The 23,271-nt window shown below is 44.4% G+C and overlaps 1 protein-coding gene across 4 annotated transcripts in view; it reads left to right on the top strand.

Annotated features, from left to right (window-relative positions):
• Positions 1-23,271, top strand: part of otud7b (OTU deubiquitinase 7B) — a 36,821-nt gene that overhangs the window by 8,564 nt on the left and 4,986 nt on the right. The window contains exons 2-11 of one of the 4 annotated variants that reach the window (XM_072393573.1): positions 13,430-13,647; positions 14,209-14,379; positions 14,770-14,997; positions 16,154-16,255; positions 16,659-16,786; positions 18,413-18,519; positions 18,736-18,863; positions 19,052-19,201; positions 20,934-21,048; positions 22,494-22,572. In XM_072393573.1, coding sequence (XP_072249674.1) covers positions 13,563-13,647; positions 14,209-14,379; positions 14,770-14,997; positions 16,154-16,255; positions 16,659-16,786; positions 18,413-18,519; positions 18,736-18,863; positions 19,052-19,201; positions 20,934-21,048; positions 22,494-22,572 — 1,293 coding nt within the window. In that variant the 5' untranslated portion in view covers positions 13,430-13,562. Of the gene's footprint in view, positions 1-13,429; positions 13,648-14,208; positions 14,380-14,766; positions 14,998-16,153; positions 16,256-16,658; positions 16,787-18,412; positions 18,520-18,735; positions 18,864-19,051; positions 19,202-20,930; positions 21,049-22,493; positions 22,573-23,271 lie in introns of all 4 variants that reach the window. The other 3 variants (XM_072393572.1, XM_072393571.1, XM_072393570.1) reach the window with 3 other exon arrangements.

Here is a 23,271-nt window from a genome sequence, read left to right as displayed (position 1 = left end):
TGTTTCCGAGCCAGAAAACAGGTTAGGGAGGCTGCAAGAGAGAAGTTAGGCTTGGCAGATTTTTGTTTGATGACACGACAGCTTTTGGACTGGACCAGCTCCAAAGGCATCGCCACGGTGAGGGCAGGCATGGTGTGGAACCCCTGAATCAGCTTTTTGTGCAGACTGGTGTTGTCTTACATATTACATACGTCCACACCTGGTGGAGGAGCCTTTGTCAGGGGTGAAAAGTTTAATTTCTGCTGATTTTATCTGTTTAGATTAAACATTTTCCCTGCTTGCACATGAACACTTGGTAGATTTGACACTTTTTGCAGCGTCGGCCAAGTGAAGCAGTGAAAAAGTGGTAAATGTCCTTATTTGGGAAGAAGACAGCAGCTACATCAAGATTCTTTGCTCCAATAAAGACAAAAACTCTCTTGGATTCACATGAGGAAGCTTTTTTTTTGAGCTAATGGACTTGAAGCGGCCCACTTGCTCCTATAATTCACATCAGTAACGGCTTTGTAGATGTTCAGTTTAACTGCAGTTCGAGGGGGGGGGGGGTTATTGATTTATCTCCACTGACCAGCTTACTCGTGTATTAGCTTTTGTCCAGGGAAATGGTCTTATTCTAATTCACTGTATTGATTTACGAGACGTAAACCAACTGCAAGTCAAACCATTAGCCCCTTGCTTTGACCCCTTGCTTTGACCCCTTGCTTTGACCCCTTGCTTTGACCCCTTGCTTTGACTCCTTGCTTTGACTCCTTGCTTTGACTCCTTGCTTTGACTCCTTGCTTTGGCTCCTTGCTGTGGCTCCTTGCTGTGACTCCTTGCTGTGACTCCTTGCTGTGACTCCTTGCTGTGACTCCTTGCTGTGACTCCTTGCTGTGACTCCTTGCTGTGACTCCTTGCTTTGACTCCTTGCTTTGACTCCTTGCTTTGACTCCTTGCTTTGACTCCTTGCTGTGACTCCTTGCTGTGACTCCTTGCTGTGACTCCTTGCTTTGACTCCTTGCTTTGACCCCTTGCTTTGACCCCTTGCTTCGACCCCTTGCTTTGACTCCTTGCTTTGACTCCTTGCTTTGACTCCTTGCTTTGACTCCTTGCTTTGACCCTTTGCTTTGACTCCTTGCTTTGGCTCCTTGCTGTGACTCCTTGCTGTGACCCCTTGCTGTGACCCCTTGCTTTGACTCCTTGCTTTGACTCCTTGCTTTGACTCCTTGCTTTGACTCCTTGCTTTGACCCCTTGCTTTGACTCCTTGCTTTGACTCCTTGCTTTGACCCCTTGCTTTGACTCCTTGCTTTGACTCCTTGCTTTGACCCCTTGCTTTGACCCCTTGCTTTGACCCCTTGCTTTGACTCCTTGCTTTGACTCCTTGCTTCGACTCCTTGCTTTGACTCCTTGCTTTCACTCCTTGCTTTGACTCCTTGCTTTGCCCCCTTGCTTTGACTCCTTGCTTTGACCCCTTGCTTTGACTCCTTGCTTTGCCACCTTGCTTTGACTCCTTGCTTTGCCACCTTGCTTTGACCCCTTGCTTTGACCCCTTGCTTTGACTCCTTGCTTTGACCCCTTGCTTTGACCCCTTGCTTTGACTCCTTGCTTTGACCCCTTGCTTTGACTCCTTGCTTTGACCCCTTGCTTTGACTCCTTGCTTTGACCCAGTACTTGGGAGAACGAGTGAGGCGTCAGTTTACGGACTTAATTTCGTGTTGTTTGTCATGTAATTGTGCATCTTTGGCTTTCCTTCTTTATCTTGAATGCATTAGTTATTAATGATTTATAAAGGAAGAGGGGAACTGAAGCGGCTCTTTGTACGCACAAAGCCTCGTGTTATCTTGGGTCGGGGGATATCTGCAATGCAATCCTTATCCTGTGCTTCCGTATTACGCAATCCTTTGAAAAGTGATGTGCCTACTGTATTCCTCTGATGCATCCACTTGCCCTTGAAAATAACTGCTGGTGCAGGAAATGGCAAAAATGGTGGAGATGTCTTGTGCTTTTTCTTCACAGGCTCAGCATTTTGAGTCCTATTGAGTATAATTATCAGTGTTTGCTAACACAGCTAAACCACGGTGAGTAAAGACAGCATTTCCCAGCCCTATAGAATAATATTACGCTGTACTGAGCAGATTTTGTGTTGCTCTGGGCTCTGATCCCTTTGTGCATGTTGTTGTCTGAGGCTGTAGTTCCTCCAGTAAGCACTTTTTGTCACGCCAAATGAAGCAGAGCAGTTGCTGCTAATAGACAAATTCATCATGAGCAGCAGTAACATCTTTCTGTACCATTGATAGGAAAGAAAGTCTTCGTCTGTCATTGATCAGTCGCCTTCTCAGCAGCAGCTCTTGTGTTACGTAATGAGTCAGTGTGGGCTGCCTGGGCTCAGTCAGTAACCAGATTACAGTGCTCCACAGATAAAGACCAACAGCCATCCCACCCCACCTTTGTTTGTCTTCCTCCTCTGCTTTCCTTCAGAAATGAGATGTTTTACTTTGATTGTTCACTGCAAACTCACCGTCTCTGTCTGAGTTTCTAAGTTACACAAAACACGTCACGGACATCTCAGCACCTGCCTAACCTCTCAGGATATGTAACTTTTCAAGCTTCATCTTTCTTAAATGGTGTTTTTCGCCATGCCACAAGTTTGGAAAGCCCAGAGTCCAAAGTTGTTTTACTTTGTCACTATATTATGGAGATAAAGATCCGCCGAACAACTGCCCACTGGTTGTGTTAAAAGTACGCATTTATGTGACAACTTTGCACTGACATGAGTTAGACTAAAGTACAAAAATGATCCAAAACTGTTCATGTGAATAAAAAAGAGCTTCAGCCAAAGACCAAAGATTTAAGACTTTTTTCCAGCACTGAAAACCACAATTAAGCAGTTTGGACAGTGCTGATATTTGCTTATTCAGTGATGCAATCAGTTGTCCTTATAAGGCCGCTGGATTCTTTGAAGATTACCATCAAGACTGAGTCCTTTTTTTTTGAGGTTTTAAGCAGCTGTTGAGCAGTCTGAGTCGTGCACAGATTGGTTATGGATGGGTTTCAGAATCAGACGTCAGTCTGCAGCGGTGGCTCCTAGCGTCGATGCTTACAGATGCTAATTTCTTGGCTGATCTGCAGATTTCCTTCATTTCTAAGAGCAGTATTTCACAGCTTACACATTTAAAACAAATGTATGTGAGTGTATTCCAGCATGAACGACGGCTGCTGCTCTTTTCCATGCTGCCATCTCTACGTAGCTCCCGTGTCTTTGTGTCACAGAGACTGATGTTGCTGCTCGTTGTCCATTTCCAGTTAGCTTTAAAGACGCAGCATTTGTCTTTTAAGAACACTGTGTTTATGAGTGACTGAACAGGATGTGTGAAATTGTAAGTAAGACTTTATTTATGTAGCACATTTCATACAAGAGCTGCAGTTCAAACATGAAAACAATAAAAATTAGCATCAGGAGCAATGCATGTAAGAAGAATAAAAGTTTTTTCCATAACAAGAAGATGCTTAATGCATCAAATAAATAGGAGGATAAGGTAAAACAGGTAAGAGGAGGAGAGATTCTTATAAGTCCTTCCAGTGACCTCTAACAGACCAGCTGTTCCAGCTGTTATGTACTTTGGAAGAGAGGTGGCAATGTGGCTGGGTCCATTTAGAGCTTTGTATGTGAGGAGAAGTATCTTGAAATCAGTTGTGACGGTAACAGGCAGCCAGTGTAAAGAAGCTCGGACAGGACTGGTGTTCTCTCCTTTAATCTGGCTGCAGAGTTTTGAATGAGCTGGAGTCTTTCACTGGTTTTCTTCTGAAGAAATTGAGAAGGAAGTTCAGGGCACTTTGTGCTTTATGGAATAAAGGCTGCTTCGAGGACCTGAACCTCTGTAAATAGTCAGTAAAATTTATTTAAATACAACTTTTCCAGCACAGATGTCACAAAATGCTCCATAACGATAAAATAATAAGCAAAAATGCTAAAAAGATAAATCAAGACAAATGAGAAATAAGTTAAACTAAAAGCCAGTTAAAGTCCTCAGTGGTCCACATCTTCAATTCAGTGGGAAAGAGATCGAGAGAAAGCCAGCAACCCCTGATCAGAGCACCTCAGGGTCCAGTGAATCTAACAGATGTGTGGGAGCTTGACCCTGCAAAGCCCCGAAAGTTAGAATTTAAACTGGATAAAGAACCCGACTCTGAAAACTACGACCAGTTGATCAGTGTTTCTCAACTTAAAGCATCAGTTTTAGGGCTTCTCTTAGTGTTAAAGAGGTTTTTACGTCCTTTCTACTTTTGACAACAGCTTGATTTTTAAATATTGACCCCACTTAATAGACAAATTGGCTATTAATTGGCTTTCCTTTGATGCCCTTATTGTTGTTTTAACCTAAAACTGTCCATTAAAACCTTTTTTATTCCTCAGCTTCAGAGGAAACAAGATGAAATGAATTCTTATTGTGAATGATTGACTTTGCTTTATATTTATCAGTATTTGAAAATGTTGGAGCAGAACTCATCGGGCTTAAAAACTCACGGTTTGTAAAAGGTAAAGACCTTTTTTATGCCACGGGTGTAACGTTTATCTTTCCAGGAGCAGCGACTCCAACGCTGTATCCATAAAGATGTTTTTCTGAGTTTAACATTGACAGAAATCTCTGGAATTTGTTTACAAGCTTGACCAAAAAAAGCCGTAGATTATCTCTATGCTTGTTAATCATTTCTTCTCTGCCGTTTCCAGTGACTCATTCGCCTTTTAGATGAATTATAATGCAGGTGCGGCTGCTTTCCGATAGCTGACGTGTTGTTCCGGCTTCACTTTGCACTGCTCAGTGTTGTATTTGGAAGATTTAAGCTTCTGCACCAAAGATGGAGCACTTGGGTCACACTTATCACTCCTGTTACAACTCCCAGCAGTCGCTTTGCCCTGCCCTGTTCTCTCATGGTCTTAATCTCATCACTCATATGGTTTTGCAATGCGGAGAGGGTGTGTTGCACAGGAAAAGATCACAGGAAAACTTTAAATGGTCAAACTAAAATAGAACTGACTCATTTATAGATATGCTCATTCGTCTTGTGCTGACCATTAAAGGAAAACTCGGTTATTCTCCTGCGGAGCAAAAGGAGCATCGGTACAATTCCCTGGTTAAGTTATTGTTGAGCAACTATTTATTTGCAGAGTGTCTCCAGCAGGAAAGATCATGTTTCCCACGGTGAGCCATACGTAAAGGGATGAATCTGCTCTTCACAGCTTCCACTTTATGACCCCGTTTCTTTCCTTCTTTATGGAGACCTGCTTTGGGTTTATGTTTGTTTAACAGACATGTGGAGAAGCAGGTGACCCGCATGTTAATAAGCTGCAATGACATGTTTTAATTCAAACGTAAGCGTCTGTCTGTGGGTGCACCTGCACCGGTAACACCTGCCGTGGCCATGAATGCTTCAGCAGAATCGGGTGATAGTCCCAGAGCTGTTTTCAGCTGAGTAGATACCGAAGTTTACATGATTCATCAGTAACTCACACAGTGAAGCATCACCACACATCTGCCAACTTGGCCAGCTCACAGCCCGTGTTGCTGCCACCAGGTATGTTAGTTATTAACACGTCTGATTATTTACAAGTGAAAGTCTTCTTTGGGATGAGATGAGTGTGGCCCGGTTTCCTGCAGATACTCAGTGGGTCCACATGGTGAGATTAACTGGATTACAGCTACAGTTGGGTTCTGCTCCTTATCTGAGGGTAATTATCCTTGGATATATGGCGGTGAATGAATGGAATCACTGGCACAAAGCATGTCATACCGCGGTCCGATAGGTGGCGCTGTCCCCATTTCATCTTTAGCTTTGTTTGTTCAGCAGCCAGAATAAGACCAGGCTTACAAAGAGTAAGAAATCCCACTGTTAACAACAGAAGACTGAATATAAATTCACTTTCCAGTCTATTAGCGTAGCTACACTTATCCAAAATAACAGGCTAAACACACACATCTTTGTAAAGTTCAGTTCAACAGCACCACAAAAGGCAGCCAATGAAAAACACAACTGAGGCCCTTTTTAAAAATATCTGAACAAAAACTTGACATCGCAGCTTCCTAAAAGGAAGGACGTATGGATTGTTTGATTAGACTCAGAGCTGTGCACTTTAATTCTGGGTTAGTGGGTGGGTTTAACTGGATTACAGCTACAGTTGGGTTCTGCTCCTTATCTGAGGGTAATTATCCTTGGATATATGGCGGTGAATGAATGGAATCACTGGCACAAAGCATGTCATACCCCGGTACCATAGGTGGCGCTGTCCCCATTTCATCTTTAGCTTTGTTCATTTACGTCTGGTATCAACATGAGATCTAAATATGGGCAATAAAGTATGGGATAATGATGGGTCGTTGCATGAAAATGAACTGCCGGTACACTGCCTGTGTTCTGTCCAGGTTACTAAATTGTTAGCCAGAGCCATCTGATTATATACCAGAAAGCCATCGAGATTGGGGTGACTGAGACAACATTTGAGGTACAATTGATGCACAATTGCCTCTGTCATGTCACTCAGTGGGTCTACATGATGAGATTAACTGGATTATAGCTACAGTTGGGTTCTGCTCCTTATCTGAGGGTAATTATCCTTGGATATATGGCGGTGAATGAATGGAATCACTGGCACAAAGCATGTCATACCCCGGTACCATAGGTGGCGCTGTCCCCATTTCAGCTATCCCTAATAGAGCCACTTCCTGTTGACGTCTTCACCGCCAACAACAACAAACTCAGGCATTCAGAAAGATGGCGAACGCAGAGCGAGATGAAGCTGCGTCCCTCTCCATCTGTGATGAGCTGGTTATGGCACAGAGATGCACAACGGCGCATTCTCCATCGCGTTGTTTCTTTCTTTCTGACGACAACAACAGGAATATCGTCTCCTTCCACTTCCGGATGACGATCGCGGGAAAAAATCTGGAGCATGTGCAGAACGCTCGATCCGATCCACTGTCGCCTGGATCGAGTTATCTGAGGGTCTTAACCCGATCCGTTTATTGTCAGATTAAGGCGTCTACATGAGCTGAATAACTCAGTCTTATTGTAATTTATCCATTAATCTGATCCGATGGCGCTCATGTAACCGCGCTGAGTGTTGGGCCAGAACAAGGCTTTGTTTTGAGGAGCAAGAAAAAGGAAGTGAAAGACTTTTGGAGGTGTTGGAAGTGCTCTCTCTCTCACTGCTGCTCCTAATCTGCACTGGGTTTACGTTTAATGCAGCACATGTGGTGAAATCTTCCAGTTAAGTTTTCGCCCTTTTTCATCATTCGCCCAGAAAAAGTGTCAATAAGACCTAGTTTTGCTCAAAGGACAAAGGTTAGTTATCAGTGTGAGGCTCTGTTAGTTTAGATTTTAACCTTTTAAAGTGGTCTTGACCAGTCGTTCTGCTTTCTGAGGGTCTTTCAAAGTGTTTTTTTTATATATTGGCTCATCTGGACCTTCAGCTGATCCATCTACTGTTGGATCATCAGAAATGGTCTCCATGGAAGGGTGGCTGTCAAGAAGCCATTCTTAAGGAAGGGAAACAGGGAGAAAAGGCTGAGCTATGCCAAATGACACAAGAAGTGGACTGAAAATCAGTGGCAGCAGGTCTTATTTCAGCTTTTAAGTTTTCACTAGCTGTCTTTGAGCATGGAAATAAGGAGGGGAACACACCAATGGGATGGATAGTGAGTGGTAAGATTGCCACCTTCCATGATCTTGGGTTCATATCCCCTGCATGAAAGGTATTATCTTCAGTAGGGGTCCTTAGGCAAGACCCCCTTACCCTATCTTTATCCTATAAAAGCGTCTGCTAAATGCATAAACATAATAAACCGAGTCAAACCAGTGTCCCAGAGGAAGAAAGACGTGGAGCAGCTTAGGTGTCACCCATCAGGTGACGGCTTTCCTCTCTCATTTCTAAATAAAGACGAAGCTTCACCCGAACAAGACGGTCCAAACAGGAAGTCTAGGGAGTTGTCACTTTGTCTCGCTCTCCTCCAGCTCAGTGCAGGCTCCGCTGTGCTTCTTCGGCAGTAGATTTACGGAGCGCCGCTCCCAGCAGCGAAGCGCCGCTCCCAGCCCACCGACGGCTGGCGCAGTGGGCTGTGGTGACCTCTCGGTCTCCCTCTGTGATCCAGGCCATTCTCCCAGCCCTCAGCTCAGCACCCACGTGTTCTCAGCAGCTCCTGTTACGTAAGCCCTCCTGCCAGACAAAAGCTCAGCCATCCCAGATACAAATCACCGCCTGGCCCACGTTGGCAGCAGTGCTGTTGATGTTCGCCTCTAATCCACTCAGTCATTGCTGTTTGGAATCTTTTCCCTTTTTCTTGCATGTGTGTGTAAAGATGTGAAGACTGGGCTTGTGTCTAAGAAATAGAAACATTTTACGACTTTAAAGTTGTTTATTTCTATCATAAAACGTTCACTATTACGTTCTCTTCCTCCAACTTGAACAAATGTCAACAGAAAATGCTCCAAGTTACACGTCAGAGCTATTTTTTGTCCTCGTATCGCATCATTATTACCATAAATAAGGGCAAAGCCCTGAAATCTGCCCCTTACGCCTTCAGATATATAAAAATGGCTTCATTCATTAACACTTAAGTCCCTGTTCAAGTTGCAGACATTTGTGCCTGAAACCAGAGAACGAGAAGATGATTTGTGGGATTAAACCTGCGTGCAGCGGCTTTTATTCCAGCGAGTGTGACGGGCTTCAGATGAAGGCTGAGACTTTTATTCAAATGAACTATTCAAACACCTTGCTGTGGTTGGTGGGAGGCGTCATCGTGGACTTTAACATCATATCTGTTTCTGTAATCGTGCCGTTTATGCCTTGGGAAATAAAGCCAGCCGGTTGTGTGTGAGTCTGTGTCACTGTGCACGTAAAACGAAGTGGAAAACGCTCTCTGAGAACCATCAGCTGCTCACCGATCACCACCAGCTGGAAACCTCCCAGTTCTCGTCAGCAGTCAGTCTGCGAGGTTTATTCCTAATGAGCGTGGGCTCTGACACAACTGCTGTTATTTAAGTATGTCTTCTGACTTTTGTTGTGATTCGAACAGCGTAGGAAAACAAATATCTGAGTCACACGGTTGATCTGACTTCCTAAAACGCACCGGATCTGAGCCAGGGAGTCACAAATGTCATTGTGGTGTGACGCCACCGGTCATTTGGGGCACAATCTGTGATTATGCCGACCTTTCCTTCAAACATGAATGTTTGAGAAGTGTTTTTGAAGGAGGGCCATGTGACATTTGATTAAAGGAGTGGGCCCACGGGGTGGCAACAGCCAGGCCTGAGCTCTTCTGTGTGGGTACATTCTGTCCAGAGCCCTGTCCACACGTTTTTCCTGTCTGTCGCTGCCCTCCCATCACGTTGCTACTCTGTGGGCCAGATCACTGGCCTATTGTTGCTCCCAGTAAATGAACACTGAACATGACTTTAAACCTTGTTTTGTACATTTTAAGCTGTTGTTTGCCCTCTTGTGAACATAATGAAATCGGCGTGGAACAGACCAGCTTGCTGGCGTGCATTCTTCTGGAGGAATGTGGCATGTCTGATGCATATCTGCTGTCACACATGCCTCCTGGGCCGGGCACACTTGTTTTTGATCCCTGTCACCAGCCTTGCCGTCAGCCTGTAGCTCTGTTTTATCGTGCTGACACTGATCTTTCAGAAAGGTTTGTCACTTTTTTCTTCCTTTCTTTTTAAAAATAGGAGAGAGAAAATGTTGAAATGTCAGCGACCTTAATCTTAAGCAAGTTTTAATCCCACATCTGCCCACGAAAACAAGGAAGCCACCAACTAGCACTAAGCCCAGTTCAGGTTGAGAGTCACTGGCATTAAATGAGTCATGTCTAACCTTTGAGATCACATTTAGAAATGACAATCGGTCTGTTTTTGGTTTTCTGGGATGAAGAAAAATGCGATCAGTCTGATAAAATGCACTCAGACCTAATGATTCCCAATATGATTATTCTCTTAATAGCTTAATTAATCTTTAAAATAGCAGAGCAGGTAAAAGTTACAGGAGCATTGTGGGGAAAATAAAAGAAGTCTGGATGATGACGCATCACCAGAGTCTGAAATATGCAGGAACCATCAGGAGAGGCTTCTTTGTTTAGTTCGATCCGTGCACAGCCTGCTTAAAGCTGGTCTGAAAGCAGCTGAACTGTGACTCACTTACTGTCCTGTGTAGAGCAGGAATGCCCGGTCAGCTGGAGAAAAACTGATCATTTAGCCCCGTTATCGATCAGGCTTATTTTAGATAATCATAATTACAGTCACATAATCATCCTAATTGTCCTAATCGAGCAGTTTGAAGGGTTTAGAAAGCCTTAAAGTCGTGTTTTTCATGTTCCTGTGTTCATTTCCAGTAAATGCCTTCACTCTGTGCCAGAGTTACACATCCAGCCGTTACTTACTGGCCTGTAATGGTGGTTTAAAATGAACACAGACCACAGACCGTTTGTCACGGTTATTTGCACGACACGTTAATTGCCACTAAAATTCGGTATTGAAACTGTCCCTCATTCTTTCATCTCCGCGGGGGTCTGATAACTTCAGGGTTAGTTGGCGTTACACCTTCCTGTTGGCATCCACAGCCGCACATTCGTTCCAGCTCCGATCCTTTTATCTGTTTATTCTTTCTTCCAGCAGTGGGCTCGCCGGTCAGAGTGCAGAACAATTAGCATTTCTGTGTCAGTCAGTGTTTCCAATCAGTTGACTGTACGGAAGTGACAAACTCCAGGAATGTGGGGAGAGCTGAGGGCAGGTACTGGACTCGCTGACTTTGCAGAGAAGTCTCCAGAAATCCTCTGCTGGCTGAGAAAGTCTGAAAAGCGCGTTCCTCCCCTGCATGCCGGTGTGGTTTTTAATAACGGCAAAGAAACCGAGGGAGGCAGGGAGAGGTGTGAGAAGAGTAAACTCGTGACTCATCAGGCTGTGGAAAAAGGCTTCACTGAGTCAGAGATGAGTTAGAAACTATCGGATGACTGTAGGTCCATCTGAAAAAACAAGAATCTGACACAATTCTCCTGATTAATCAGCGTTTGAGCTGCCCAACGTGTGCTTCCACACGGATCAGGCCCTGCTTTATTTATGCCTGCAACATTACGGCTCGTAGAACAAGCTTTGAGCTGCGCTGGTTCCACACAAACCGTGTAAATATCTTTCCAGGAAAGATTGGGAGCTGCTTTGACTCATCCTTTATGTCTGGCTGCTTCATCGATTGTCCTCTGCTTCCTTTGTGTCAACGGCCCATTGATGCTGACTCTCTCTTTCTTTCGGTCTTGATAATGTCGCTCCATTGATTTCAGCGCCCAACGGACACGAGCCTCGGTCCTTTTGAGCTGAAATCTGACGACTAAAACTGTCCGATAGATTTCAGAGGAGCCAGTGGACAGGTGTGCTCATATCGTATCGATCCGGATACCTGGCAGGACAATTTGCTTGTATTTATAATATTTTACCCAATATTTTACCCGAAGAACTGACTTTGAATTGATTGAGTCTTGATAGAAAACTTATAAAATGTTTGTGAAAACAGAAAAAGACCGAAGCCCCACAGGGACAATTATTACACATGCAAAATCACAATTAGTTGCATTATAAACAGTTTAAAGGCTACAATTCAACATAGATGCTGAAAAAACCCATGAAATGGCTTCAGAAAAGGTTGCTGATGAGCACAAATAATGTTTATTTTCCTTCACTCAGCGTGACTTTGGAAATAATCTGTTTCAGTGAGACGTGTCCAACACGTAAAGTGTGTTTAAACGCAGGAAAAGGAGATTTAAAGTGTCATTTTTAATGTGGTAACATGATTAAACATGGCAAAGAAGCATCAAAAAGCTTTAAAACATCAGAAGTTTGAACTCCGAACCCATCCAAACTGACTGTTAACTGTGATTCAGCAGTCCCTGTGTGAGCTTTACATGAAATTAGTGACACTGCGGTCCTCCGTGTCATTGCTTTTGTATTAATTAGCACAAAAAATGGCGTCTGGACACAGTTTTTGTGACTATATCACATTTAGCTGTTAAACGTGGTTGAATTGGACTGTATTTAAATGGATTTATAATGAAACTGAATCAGACTGAATTAAACTTCTTTTATTTCTCTGTAAAGTACCCTCAGATCACTTTTGTCCTGATCTTAATAAACTGAATTACATTGCTAAATGTGTTGTTATTTTGCTTTTTGTAAGTTTCAGTGAAAAACTGAACAAACTTGTAGTAAAACTATCCAAAGTTGCACTTTGAGATGTGTTCTCACAACTGTAAATGAAATGTTCTGGATGCTTAAACTAAGAGTCCAGCGGATCTCATGCAGAGGGCTGGGTATCAATCAAACTTTACCAATTTACGGTACCAATACCGGCTCCTGAGCGATGCTTTTCTCGATGCTAATTTTATAATATCAATTTTTAATATAATATAATAATATATTTTTAATTTCAAAATATTCTAACAAAAAGGAAATTACATCACACACAACGGTACAAATCTTTTTTGTATTTTTCTTCCAGAAAACAAATCATTTCCAGTGCAAAACAGTTGCAAACAAGTCAGCCATAAAACAATATCTGATTATTATTATTATTATTATTAGGTAACAGTTACATGGATCCCAGTTTAACTCGCTGAACGTTACCTGTTAAAACGCCGCAGACGGCGCCGTTCTCGGTGCTCTGAGAGGAAGCCGAGTCCAGTGGTGGAGACTTTGAATGATGCCCACCGGCTAAGAGGAGGATGGCTGCGGTCCGACCTTCTTACAGTCCAACACGGAGCAACTTGTGTTTCTGTATTTATCAGACGTTTTTATTCAAAGCGACTTACAAATCAAGATATAACAAGCTATACAAAAAGCTAAAGTATCTATTTTTTATTTTTCTTCTTCTTGTTTCTCCTCTTCATGCACATCTTCTTCTCCACCACTTCCACAGTGGCACAGGCAGGATTCAAACCGGGGACTTCTGCACAGGCAGCTCACGGTCACCAACCTCTCCATTACGCCACAGAGTCCCCTCCACTGCTCTTAAACTGATTTATTTCTTTTTTAGTTGCTGTCCTCAGCAGCGACGACCTTTTGGCTTGTGTTCCACTGTTGGCATCAGTCTTGGTGAAATGGAGCCACGCTTTTTGACCTCGGTGGCGTTGTTTAACCGCTTTAACCAACGCAGATGCATGTGAACCCGTCTGTGGGCGTGACCACATTTTCCTGCAAAAGTCTAACATTAATACGGCCAATCGAAGGCAGCACGATCAGTTCTTCATCATCGAACTTGGCACTGAAAGTCGAGGCATGTTGTGATACTGGGTGCCTTAAAAGAACCGAAGTTCGGTACCCAGCCCCACGCATTTATCACATCCTGTCAGCTGGTTAGTGTTAAACTTCCGGTGAGTTCACAGCTGCAGGTTCAACTTTCTGTTCTTTTTGCAGGTGTGGCTGATGGAGTAGCACACACTGGAGGACTTCTCCACCTCTGCCCTTCTCTTGCTGCCCCGAGTCTTTGTTTGTTTCTGGTTTTTTTTACGCCCGGATGCAGCTCGCCACCTTGTGAATTCATGATCACATGACCGTGGATATGGACGCAGTCCTGTCCGACTTTGTCCGTTCTACTGGAGCTGAACCAGGATTGGCCAGAGATCTGCTGGAGGGTGAGTTGCAGAGTCTCCTGCTATAAATACCCGTAACAAAGCAAACCTGAATGATGCAGAGTCACAAACTTGGATTAGTTTTGTCACCGGCAAATGTCCTACTTTGATGCGTTCTGTTTTTATCCTTCCACCCCTCGAGCAACTGAATCAAGAGGAGATGTGATGAGTCGGCCTTGTAAGGTTAATTTCTGGTGTCCAAGCAGCAGTTTCGAGTGGAATTTCTGTCTTGCTGCTGTTAATGAAGCCATGAAATACTAACAGAAAGAAGCTACAGCTCGAGTCAGCAGGGCTCCTGTTGCCTAGCAGCAGCACAAGTTGCAGATAAAAATATGGGTTGGAAATGTAATGCAATGCAGCAGCAAACTGCTCCAAACTCTGATATTTACCCAAGTGAAAGAATGTGCCAGTGCCCTTTGCATAAGATAAGGCAGCCGATGCTGCATTGACTTGGGGTAAATATTTAAACTCGTTTAGGATGCTTGACATAGAAAACAGATTCTGGCTGTCACGTTGTCCCATTTGGCTCAGACAGATGTTTTCCTCTCCCCCTTCTCTCTGTAGGCAAGAACTGGGATTTCACTGCTGCGCTCAGCGACTTTGAGCAGCTGCGACAGGTGCATGCGGGCAACCTGACATATTCATTCCCAGAAGAGCGGACATATCTGCCTTCTGAAAAGGAGATGGCCAGGGTTGGCCGGCCGATACTCCACCGGCAGGATGAGGTGGTGCAAGGTGAGGCCATTGGCAAGTGGGAGGATTTATGTTGCATCACACAGGCTCAGCTGGTCGTTTATTAGCTAAAAACTAGCTAAAAACACAGTCTTGTGCAGCAGCCTTGCATGAAAGTTTGCATTGTCACTGTTTGAGAGGAGTTTTGATTCAAAACTTTACCCTTATGCTCCTCACAAAGCGAGTTTGTGGTATTAAACAGATGTTTTTATGCTAAATAGCTGCACATAACACACCCCCAGCTGCTGCTGATTGTGCTTCCGACCAGTTGTGCTCAGTAACTGGACTTGGATGCTTTTTTCTTTCCCAAGTTTGTTTTAAAAGTCTTTAAGGTTCACTTCAAAACTGCAAAGAAATGATCTGTCCTTTCATCTGGCCTTTTTCTTTCAGCAGCTACAGAAAAGCGGCTGTCGAGGGGCATCTCTCACGCCAGCTCCACCATCGTGTCTCTGGCCCGCTCTCACGTCTCAAACACAGCTGGAAGCAGCAACGAGCCGCTTCTCGACACGCCCTTGTGCACTTTCCAGCTGCCGGACCTCACTGTGTACCGGGATGACTTCCGTGGCTTCATCGAGAGGGACCTTATTGAGCAGTCGATGATGGTGGCTTTGGAGCATGCTGGTTAGCTTAACTGAGTACTAGCTTCTAACTAACTGCAACCTCTAAGTTGTCAGATTCTGGCTTAAAAAGATGCTGCAATTTGCCCTTTAAAAGCAGCCGCAGAGCTACTGTAATCACCACCAACAAGCTCTGAAAACAAAGTGTATTATTAGCAAACCACAAGCCTTTTCTGGCTACAGAAACTAAAAATGTCAGTGACATTTTATCAAAATATCTGGACAAGCCAGCCCAGTGTGATGCATTTGCTGTGTTGTGACATCCTGGGTAAGCTGATCACAAGCGGACAGATCTAATTACAGGTGAAATGCTCTTTCACGCAGCTTCTACCACAGTCTGGGACGCATGTGGCCACAGCGTTAGAACAGTATGAACACAAATGTAGGCACCTCGCAGCTCTGGTGTGCATCCACACCACCGGCCTCTGCTGAAGTGGCGCCGCGGTGCAATGACCGCCTGCAGGTCGTGTTTAAACGCAGGAGCGTGGCCACGGCTCCAGTTTTGTTTTAGCAGTGATCATTCTAACAGGGATGGGATCTGGGATGGGAAACTATGGCGAAAGGTGCGCTACAAGGTGACCAGCAACTGTTTTACTGCGTATTTTGCACCGCGCAGAAACTCCAGATGTCTTGCGTGGGCGCAGGAGACGGCTTAAGTCGCGTCTCGTGCAGCTGGTGTGGATTCTCTCTTCTGTTAACATCGGAGCCCAAATGACACTCATGACATTCCACACATGCCGCCCTCCCTGTGTGAAGCAGTCTTTGGGCCTTTGTGCTCACAGGCAGGGCAGAGTTTCCACTTGGATGTTTCATCACTCGTCGGCTCTGTATCAGAGCAGCAAAAGCACCCAAAGCTTTGGCTTTTCATTCCTTGCTGAGGTGTGTAAATTTGCAGCATGTTTCAGCTACGAAACCTTTCTAAACTTACAACTCTACGCCTTTATTTGGCCATAGAGCCGAGATGTGGCGTCCGATCACAGATTTTAATACCAGATGGACTCTGGAGTACTTAGAGCTGACCGCTTGTTGTCGTTGGCGCCAGCCGTAAACGTCTTCTCGCTCTGATTCAATGATGCTTTCAAGGTTAAGATGGTTTTATGGTTGTGTTTTCATACGTTTTTGAATCAACACTTCACCATATTTCTCATATTTTTCCGCAGGGCGACTGAACTGGTGGACGAAAGTGGTCCCAAACTGTCAGAGTCTGCTGCCACTGGCAACAAGTGGGGATGGAAATTGCCTGTTACACGCAGCCTCGCTGGGTGAGCTTCACAGACCATTCAGTCAGGTTCACACAGCATTAGCATTCATTAGGGGAGCTTCATTGTCAGCTTCAGCACTAATTGCAGTGTGGCAGTGCGCGTTCCCTTCGCCTCTATGGCCCATTTGGGAGTCCTAGAACACTAAATTAATAGGACCCGAGCTAAAGGGAAGGCTCTGTTTCATAGCTTATAGTGTTAAGTTTTACTTGTTGTCTTCAAAAGATACCAAGAGGTGAAATTCTAATTTTAAAGGTTATTTTTTATATTTCAGCCAAGAGAAACAAGATAACCTTTAAAAAAAGGCCCCGATTCATCTGCACAGCTTTATTATTTGATCATTTTCGGGTGAAAAAGCTCAGAGGATCCTGTTTGTGCGCGTTAATAACCGGCGTTTGTTTTCCAGGCATGTGGGGCTTTCATGATCGCGACTTGATGCTGCGGAAGTCTCTGTACGCGCTGATGGATCACGGGCTGGAGAGAGACGCACTGAAGCGCAGGTGGAGATGGCAGCAGACCCAGCAGAACAAAGAGGTCTGTTCCACAGGCTGCTCATCGAGCCTTTATGGCACTTTAAGAGTAACTCACAGGTTAGGTTAAATGCAAGAGCCAAGACTAAGAAGCAGGTTCATAAAATACATAAAAGACATTTTGAGCTGTTTTAGCAGCCGATGCTCTGTCTTTTACACTACAAACCGTACTGCACGTGAGCCCCAATCCGCTGTCAGGCTTCTCCAGCTCATCTGGAACTCCAGAATATCTCAGGGTACATCAGCCTTGCCTTCAAAATGATCAGCACACACAGTCTGGTTAATTGCTGCAGTGATGAGGTCAGAGAAGCTGGATTTTTCTCACCCAAAGCTGACATTTTTGCAGCATGAAACCCCCCCAAAACAACTATACTGTACACAGCTTTGGACCACGGACCGCTCCCCCATGATTTGTGGGTATTGTTGGTGGAAAAAGGTCTTTAAACATGTTTAATAACTAAAGGAAAAAAATGCCTGTGCAGGATTTAAATGTCAAACCCTTTTCTGTCTCAATTCAATTTAAACACCAACAGTAGCGTGTTTGAACCGATTGTTTAAAAGCCTAAAAACAGCCCTCATCACCGTGTGTAGTGGCTTTATGCCGGCTAAAACTTACTAATGCAGTTTACCTTTTACCTCCCAGAGAAAAGGCGTTTAAACCTCTCTGATGATCCCAACTCTGAACTGATTCGGCTCATTAATACTTTTGACTGGACCTCGGTGTCATCACCACTCAACAGGACAGACAACAAGCATCCAGCTGCAGTTTAAACCATCTCTTTGTGTCCGTGAGCTGTTGCAGTCAGTTTCACAGCCTCCATGTGAGGCTTTATGGACGTTTATTTCTGTGGAGCTGGAGTTTAAATCGTTTTACGCTGCTCTGATAAAACATTTTCCCACTGCACTCGACTCAAGAGCCAGACATTAGCAGGTTTTGTGCCTGGTGTAAAAAGGGTTTAATAGACTCACTGTGTCTGTGACTCTTATTTTAGATTGATGGTGTTAGCTATTTGTCACTTTGTGCAGCCATGACAGCATAAAGATGACCATATCAAACAAAAACTAACTTTCTTATCCATCTATACATGTAATTATCTGTTGCTATGCTAGTTTTTTTCAGCGCCAAGTTCACAGTCACAGTTGTTTGCTTTAAAGTTCACCACAAAATGAAAAGTAAGTGGCTGCTGGGGCCTTTTCCCCCCCTGAAAGCGAGCATTGTTGCACACTGAGCATGTCTCTAAAGTGGCTGCAGACGGCGTGCAGACACCCACAGAGGAGATGCCACATGAATGACTGTGTAAAATCCAGCCATCGTTCAACAGCTGCCTCTGACATGTCCTGAAGCAAATTACTCAAAGCAGAACTGCTTCAGTGGAGCGGCTCGCTGGGAGACCAGTGTGTGGATGTATGTGACTGTGGGTAATTAAATTCTGGGGGGATTTTCATGCATTTCTCTCCCGATATGTGGTTCTGTTGCAACTGTATGAAAAACACCAAGTTTGCAAAGGCTCAGTTGTCAGTATTTATCCTTGTGGTAAGACGCCATAACGTCACTGCATGCTTTTGTGACATTTGACACTCCCTCTCTAAATGGCAAACGGGTGCATGTGTGTCCTCGCTTTCTCCTCAGTCTGGTCTGGTGTACACGGAGGAGGAGTGGCAGAAAGAGTGGAACGAGCTGTTAAAGCTGGCTTCCAGCGAGCCGAGAATCCACTACAGCACCAACGGCACCAACGGGTAAGGTTGGACAAAGCAGCGACTGTTAACCCACGACACTTTTTATTCACGAGCAAACAATTGTGCTCACAGTCAGAAGTGAGCAGACGCTCCTCATGCAGTCAATACGCTTTTTATTGTGACAAACATAAGCCTAATGAGCTGAAAACGCCAACTATAAAACTGTTCTGAGAAAGCTTGTGTCTGTAAATCAAAAACTCCTGTTTCCGTCTCCAGGGCCGAGTCCTCCGATGAGCCGGTTTATGAGAGTTTAGAGGAGTTTCACGTCTTCGTCTTGGCTCACGTCCTCAGGAGGCCCATTGTTGTGGTGGCTGACACGATGCTGAGGGACTCCGGGGGAGAAGGTAAATGCTTCTGCAAACACGTGTTTGTTCAAATGAAGTTAAGAAAAAAGCTGCTTACAGGGAAGCTAAAGCTAACGCCTGAATCATGTGCTAACTGTCAATGCTTTTGGCACATTTGACAGATTTCTTGCTCTTTTTTTAGATGGAAAAAGCTTGATTTTGTTCAAATCCTCGTTTCTCTTGTCCAGCCTTTGCTCCTATCCCATTTGGAGGCATCTACCTACCGCTGGAAGTGCCAGCTGCCAAGTGCCATCGCTCCCCCCTGGTCCTGGCGTACGATCAGGCGCACTTCTCTGCCCTGGTCTCCATGGAGCAGAAGGACAGCTCCAAAGAACAAGGTGATACTCGGAGTCATCCCTCTTTATCATCTCATACAGAAGTGCTGGCTGTGAACAGCCATTTTGCCTGATGGGGGGGTCCATCTCAAGTGTTTATCAGCAATTAAACTGTGCCAGATCACATCTTCTGGAGGACTGTTTCAGGTTTTAGGAGCATAAAGCTGAAACACAGCCTCACCTTGTTTAGTCCTGACTCTGGGCACCAGCAGGAGACCCCCCCTGAGGTCCTCAGAGTCCCAGCTGGTTCATATGGCTCCAACATGTCAGAGATGTGCACGAGCAGAACTGTTTTAAAGTCTATTCTCTGAGCGACAGGAAGCCAGAGCAGAGACCTGAGATCTGGACTAATATGGTCGTATTTCCTGGTTCTAGTCAGGACTCGAGCAGCAGCGTTCTGGATGTCCTGCAGCTGTCTTACGGCCCGTTTAGAGCCCAGTGAGCAGCCGTTACAGTAGTCCAACCTGCTGGAGACAAACGCATGGATCAGTCTTTCTAAGTCTGGTTTAGACGCTATTCCTTTGATTCTGGCCATGTTTTTAGACGGTAAAAAGCTGCTGATGATATTGATTTAATGTGGCTAAAAATAGTAGCCTGTGATGCTGGAGCCGTCATTATTAACCTTTACTTATATCAGATTAAATCTGCTCAGATTCTTTCATAACAGGAGCTATTTGCCATTATTCAAATCCTCAAAGTTTATCAAATGTTTTGCACCGCAGTGGTTACCATTTGCAATGCATCCTGGGTGGATGACGTCATCGAGCCAGCTCCCGTTTCCGTAATGCTGCAGCTTTTACCAGCCAGCAGCACAGATGTTGATCCAGAGCCGCACGGTGCTGCTTCTGCTTGGAGCTCCCAGTTTTCAGGCAGAAGGGACGTGAAACGTGAAGCCTTCATGTATTTTCTGGATAACAGGAGTGGAAAAGAAAGATCCTTAAAGCCTCGCAGCCGTGTTCTCACCGCATAGAGCTAAAGGGCTAATGTTTATGCTCATTAAGGGTTAAGTGACAGCCCTCAGTTACAGATGGCCGTAGTTATTTTTAACCCTGAAACCAGAACAATCACAGTTCAAACAAATGAAAAACTTGAATTCAACAGTCTGCACCAACTCGTTTAAAAATGTTCTGAAAGCCTCGGCTTTGTTTACCCTGGACGGTTGATGGCAGAGGGAGGAGCGAACACCACAGACTCTGCTCCACCCTCGCCTTCCCACCTCTGATACTCCTCATCTTTCTGCACGTTTCCTGTAATAATCTACAATAGCGTGACTACAAGCAGAATGATTTAAGACTTCTTGAGTCTTTTCAGAATAGCCAATCTCAGCTTTAATCTAATAATCAGAATGTCACATTAGTCTGGGTGACTGTTGCTTCAGTGCCAGCAGCTGAATGAGGAGGAGTTCTCATCTTATCTGCAACAACTGAAGCCTTTGTTGGTCAAATATCTTACCTTTTATATCTGAAATGGTAAATAAAAAGAGCTGAGCTCAAAAAAAAGGTTCTGATTTATGGGATAGAACTTTGAATGAAATGAAATACTGTTGCTAGGGCTTCTGATATATTGTCCTGTTTTCTGTTTATCGCCCATCACGAGTAAAATCTTACACAAGTGAGTGCTTGTGCTCACGCTGAATCCCAATTTCTGATTTTCAACTCGTTTATGAGCTTGAATATTGAATTTGAAATGCTCTAAAAACAGTAATATGTCTTTTTTTCCTGGACCCCACCAGCAGTTGTGATTCCTCTCACGGACTCGGAGCACAAAATGTTGCCGCTGCACTTCGCCGTGGATCCTGGGAAGGACTGGGAATGGGGAAAGGATGACACGGACAACGTGATGCTGGCCAGGTAAAAAAACCATCCTGCTGCGAGGTCAGATGTGCTCAGAAAGTGCTTTTAACACCCGTGTTTAGAAGAGGGATGCGAATAAAAGCCAGTGACACATGTTCTCAAGCGTGTGCGCTCCCTGGCAGGCAGCTGTCCCGTTAACGTGAAATGTCGATGAGCAGGGATTGACCCCTGATTCCAGATTAGCGACACTCATAAGATTAGCTTTAAATTCCTTCTCTGAATGAATCAGAGGAGCGAGCACCAAAATAGAAGCTCTGGAGAGAAAAACAAACATCCTTCCACCTTATTTACGTCAGCTGCTGACTCTGGGTGTCTTATTCACATGGGATGGTGGGCAGAGATGCTGTTACACAAGTGGCTGTTAACATTGTTATGAAAAGGTCACTGAGGGAAAAGTCCATTGCAGAAGATTTGCCTTTCGCCGACAGCTCAGAGCCAATAAACCAGATGTTTTTTGTGGAATAAGCGTCTTTGATCACTTATTTTCAGTTAACGTTTCTGACCAACAAACACTAAATCACACATACATTGTGTCTTATTTTAACTCAAGAAATGCTGCATTACCTTCTTAAAGTGGTGCTTAATGGGGAACTCCGGTGTTTTTAAACCTTATTTCTGGCATGAAATACGTTCATCTGCTCACCGAGAACAGTTTGGTGAAAGTCGGCGTCCTTCGGAAGATATTTAGATAACTGGAGATCCATATAACGGAGAGAATGGGGCTTAGAGGATGCAGCCTCTAAATAAGGCATTATCTGTCTTTATTTCACCAATACTTTAAGAAGAATGAATGAATGAACGTGTGCTATAGCTCTGTTAGCTCATAGCTGCTGCTATGTGGCTACTTGCAGCTATAGGAGAGCTAACGGAGGGATTTCTACACAAAGTCGGCGTCCTTCTGAAGATATTTAGATAACTCGAGATCCATGTAACGGGAAAGAGCAGGGCATAGAAATACAGCCTCTAACATTCTAAATAAGGCATTATCTGTCTTTATTTCACCAAGAATGAATGAATGAACGTGTGCTATAGCTCTGTTAGCTCATAGCTGCTGTGTTGTTGTTATTGGCGGCTATCGGGGGCCTTATAGAGGGCTTTCTACACAGGCACTCTACTGGGACCACTTCATCCACACGCCCCCCTGCAGCACAGTTTATTCACTCCGTGCTCTGTGACAGTCGGCTAACTTCACACAGAGTTTGCTGCTGATAGTTTTGTGCAACATGGCAGGATATTTATCAGATTTTATCAGATATGTGAACGATGACTTTGAGTAAGATGGACGTTCTTACCGGAGTAAATGAACGATAAAATCACAAAGTGGTAGAAAATGTCCCAGCTTTTCCTGAAATGAACAAACCAGGCTTGTTCTTCCATTAGCAGTGGAAGCCCTTCTCACTAAACTACAACTTGTTTTGTTGTCTTTCCCTGTTTTTTTCCAGTGTTGCTCTTTCTTTGGAGGCCAAGCTCCAGATGTTGCACACTTACCTGACGGTCGCCTGGCTGCCGCTGCCCTGTGAGGTAATAAAAACACACACTGCCAGTCTGCATGATGTTTGCAACTCAAACCAGTTAAACCAGCTCCGACTACAGGATTCATCACGTTTGTTTGGCTCAAAACTGCCTTTTTGAAATTGTGGAAGCAGCTCATGATAAAACAGAGAACAAGGAAGTATTTTCTAAATAGTCAGGATTCGAAGAGATGAAACCAAATCCTGACATAATCCGAGTGATGCCGAAGGGACACGAAGTATTACTTTGATTTCTGTCCTTTTCCATCAGACCAGCTGTGTCCTGCCTGCTGTGAAAAACAGACTGCAGGTTGGGTCACAGAGGGGCAAAGCTCCTCTCATGTCCTTCATGCTAACACAGGGAGCTGGGAGGACAAACTTCCTGGTTCTGTTGCAGGGCCTGGTGGCAGTTCAGAGGTTCCTGCATCGAAATGGAGTTTTAAGCAGATTGATCTCTTTACTGGTGCCACATTTTGCTGAATCAGTAACTGATGCAGGTCGTGCACTGTCCAAATAGACCATTTTCTTTTCCATAGTTTGTTTGTAGCTATGAAAAGACACCTGGAAATTGAGTCATCTGTGCATTTTTTTGCATCTGTAGGAAAAGAAACAGCTCTGTGAATCACTCTTTTGACATTTTCCTGCATAAATATGATCTGCACCAGTTTCTTTTTTCCACGTTCATTTGTTCGGTGAGTTGTGAAGTGAT

This window comes from Leuresthes tenuis, unplaced genomic scaffold, assembly GCF_036924035.1.
Source record: "Leuresthes tenuis unplaced genomic scaffold, fLeuTen1.0.hap1 SCAF_10, whole genome shotgun sequence".
NCBI classification, from domain to species: Eukaryota; Metazoa; Chordata; class Actinopteri; order Atheriniformes; family Atherinopsidae; genus Leuresthes; species Leuresthes tenuis.
This window is presented reverse-complemented; position numbering and strand designations above follow the sequence as displayed.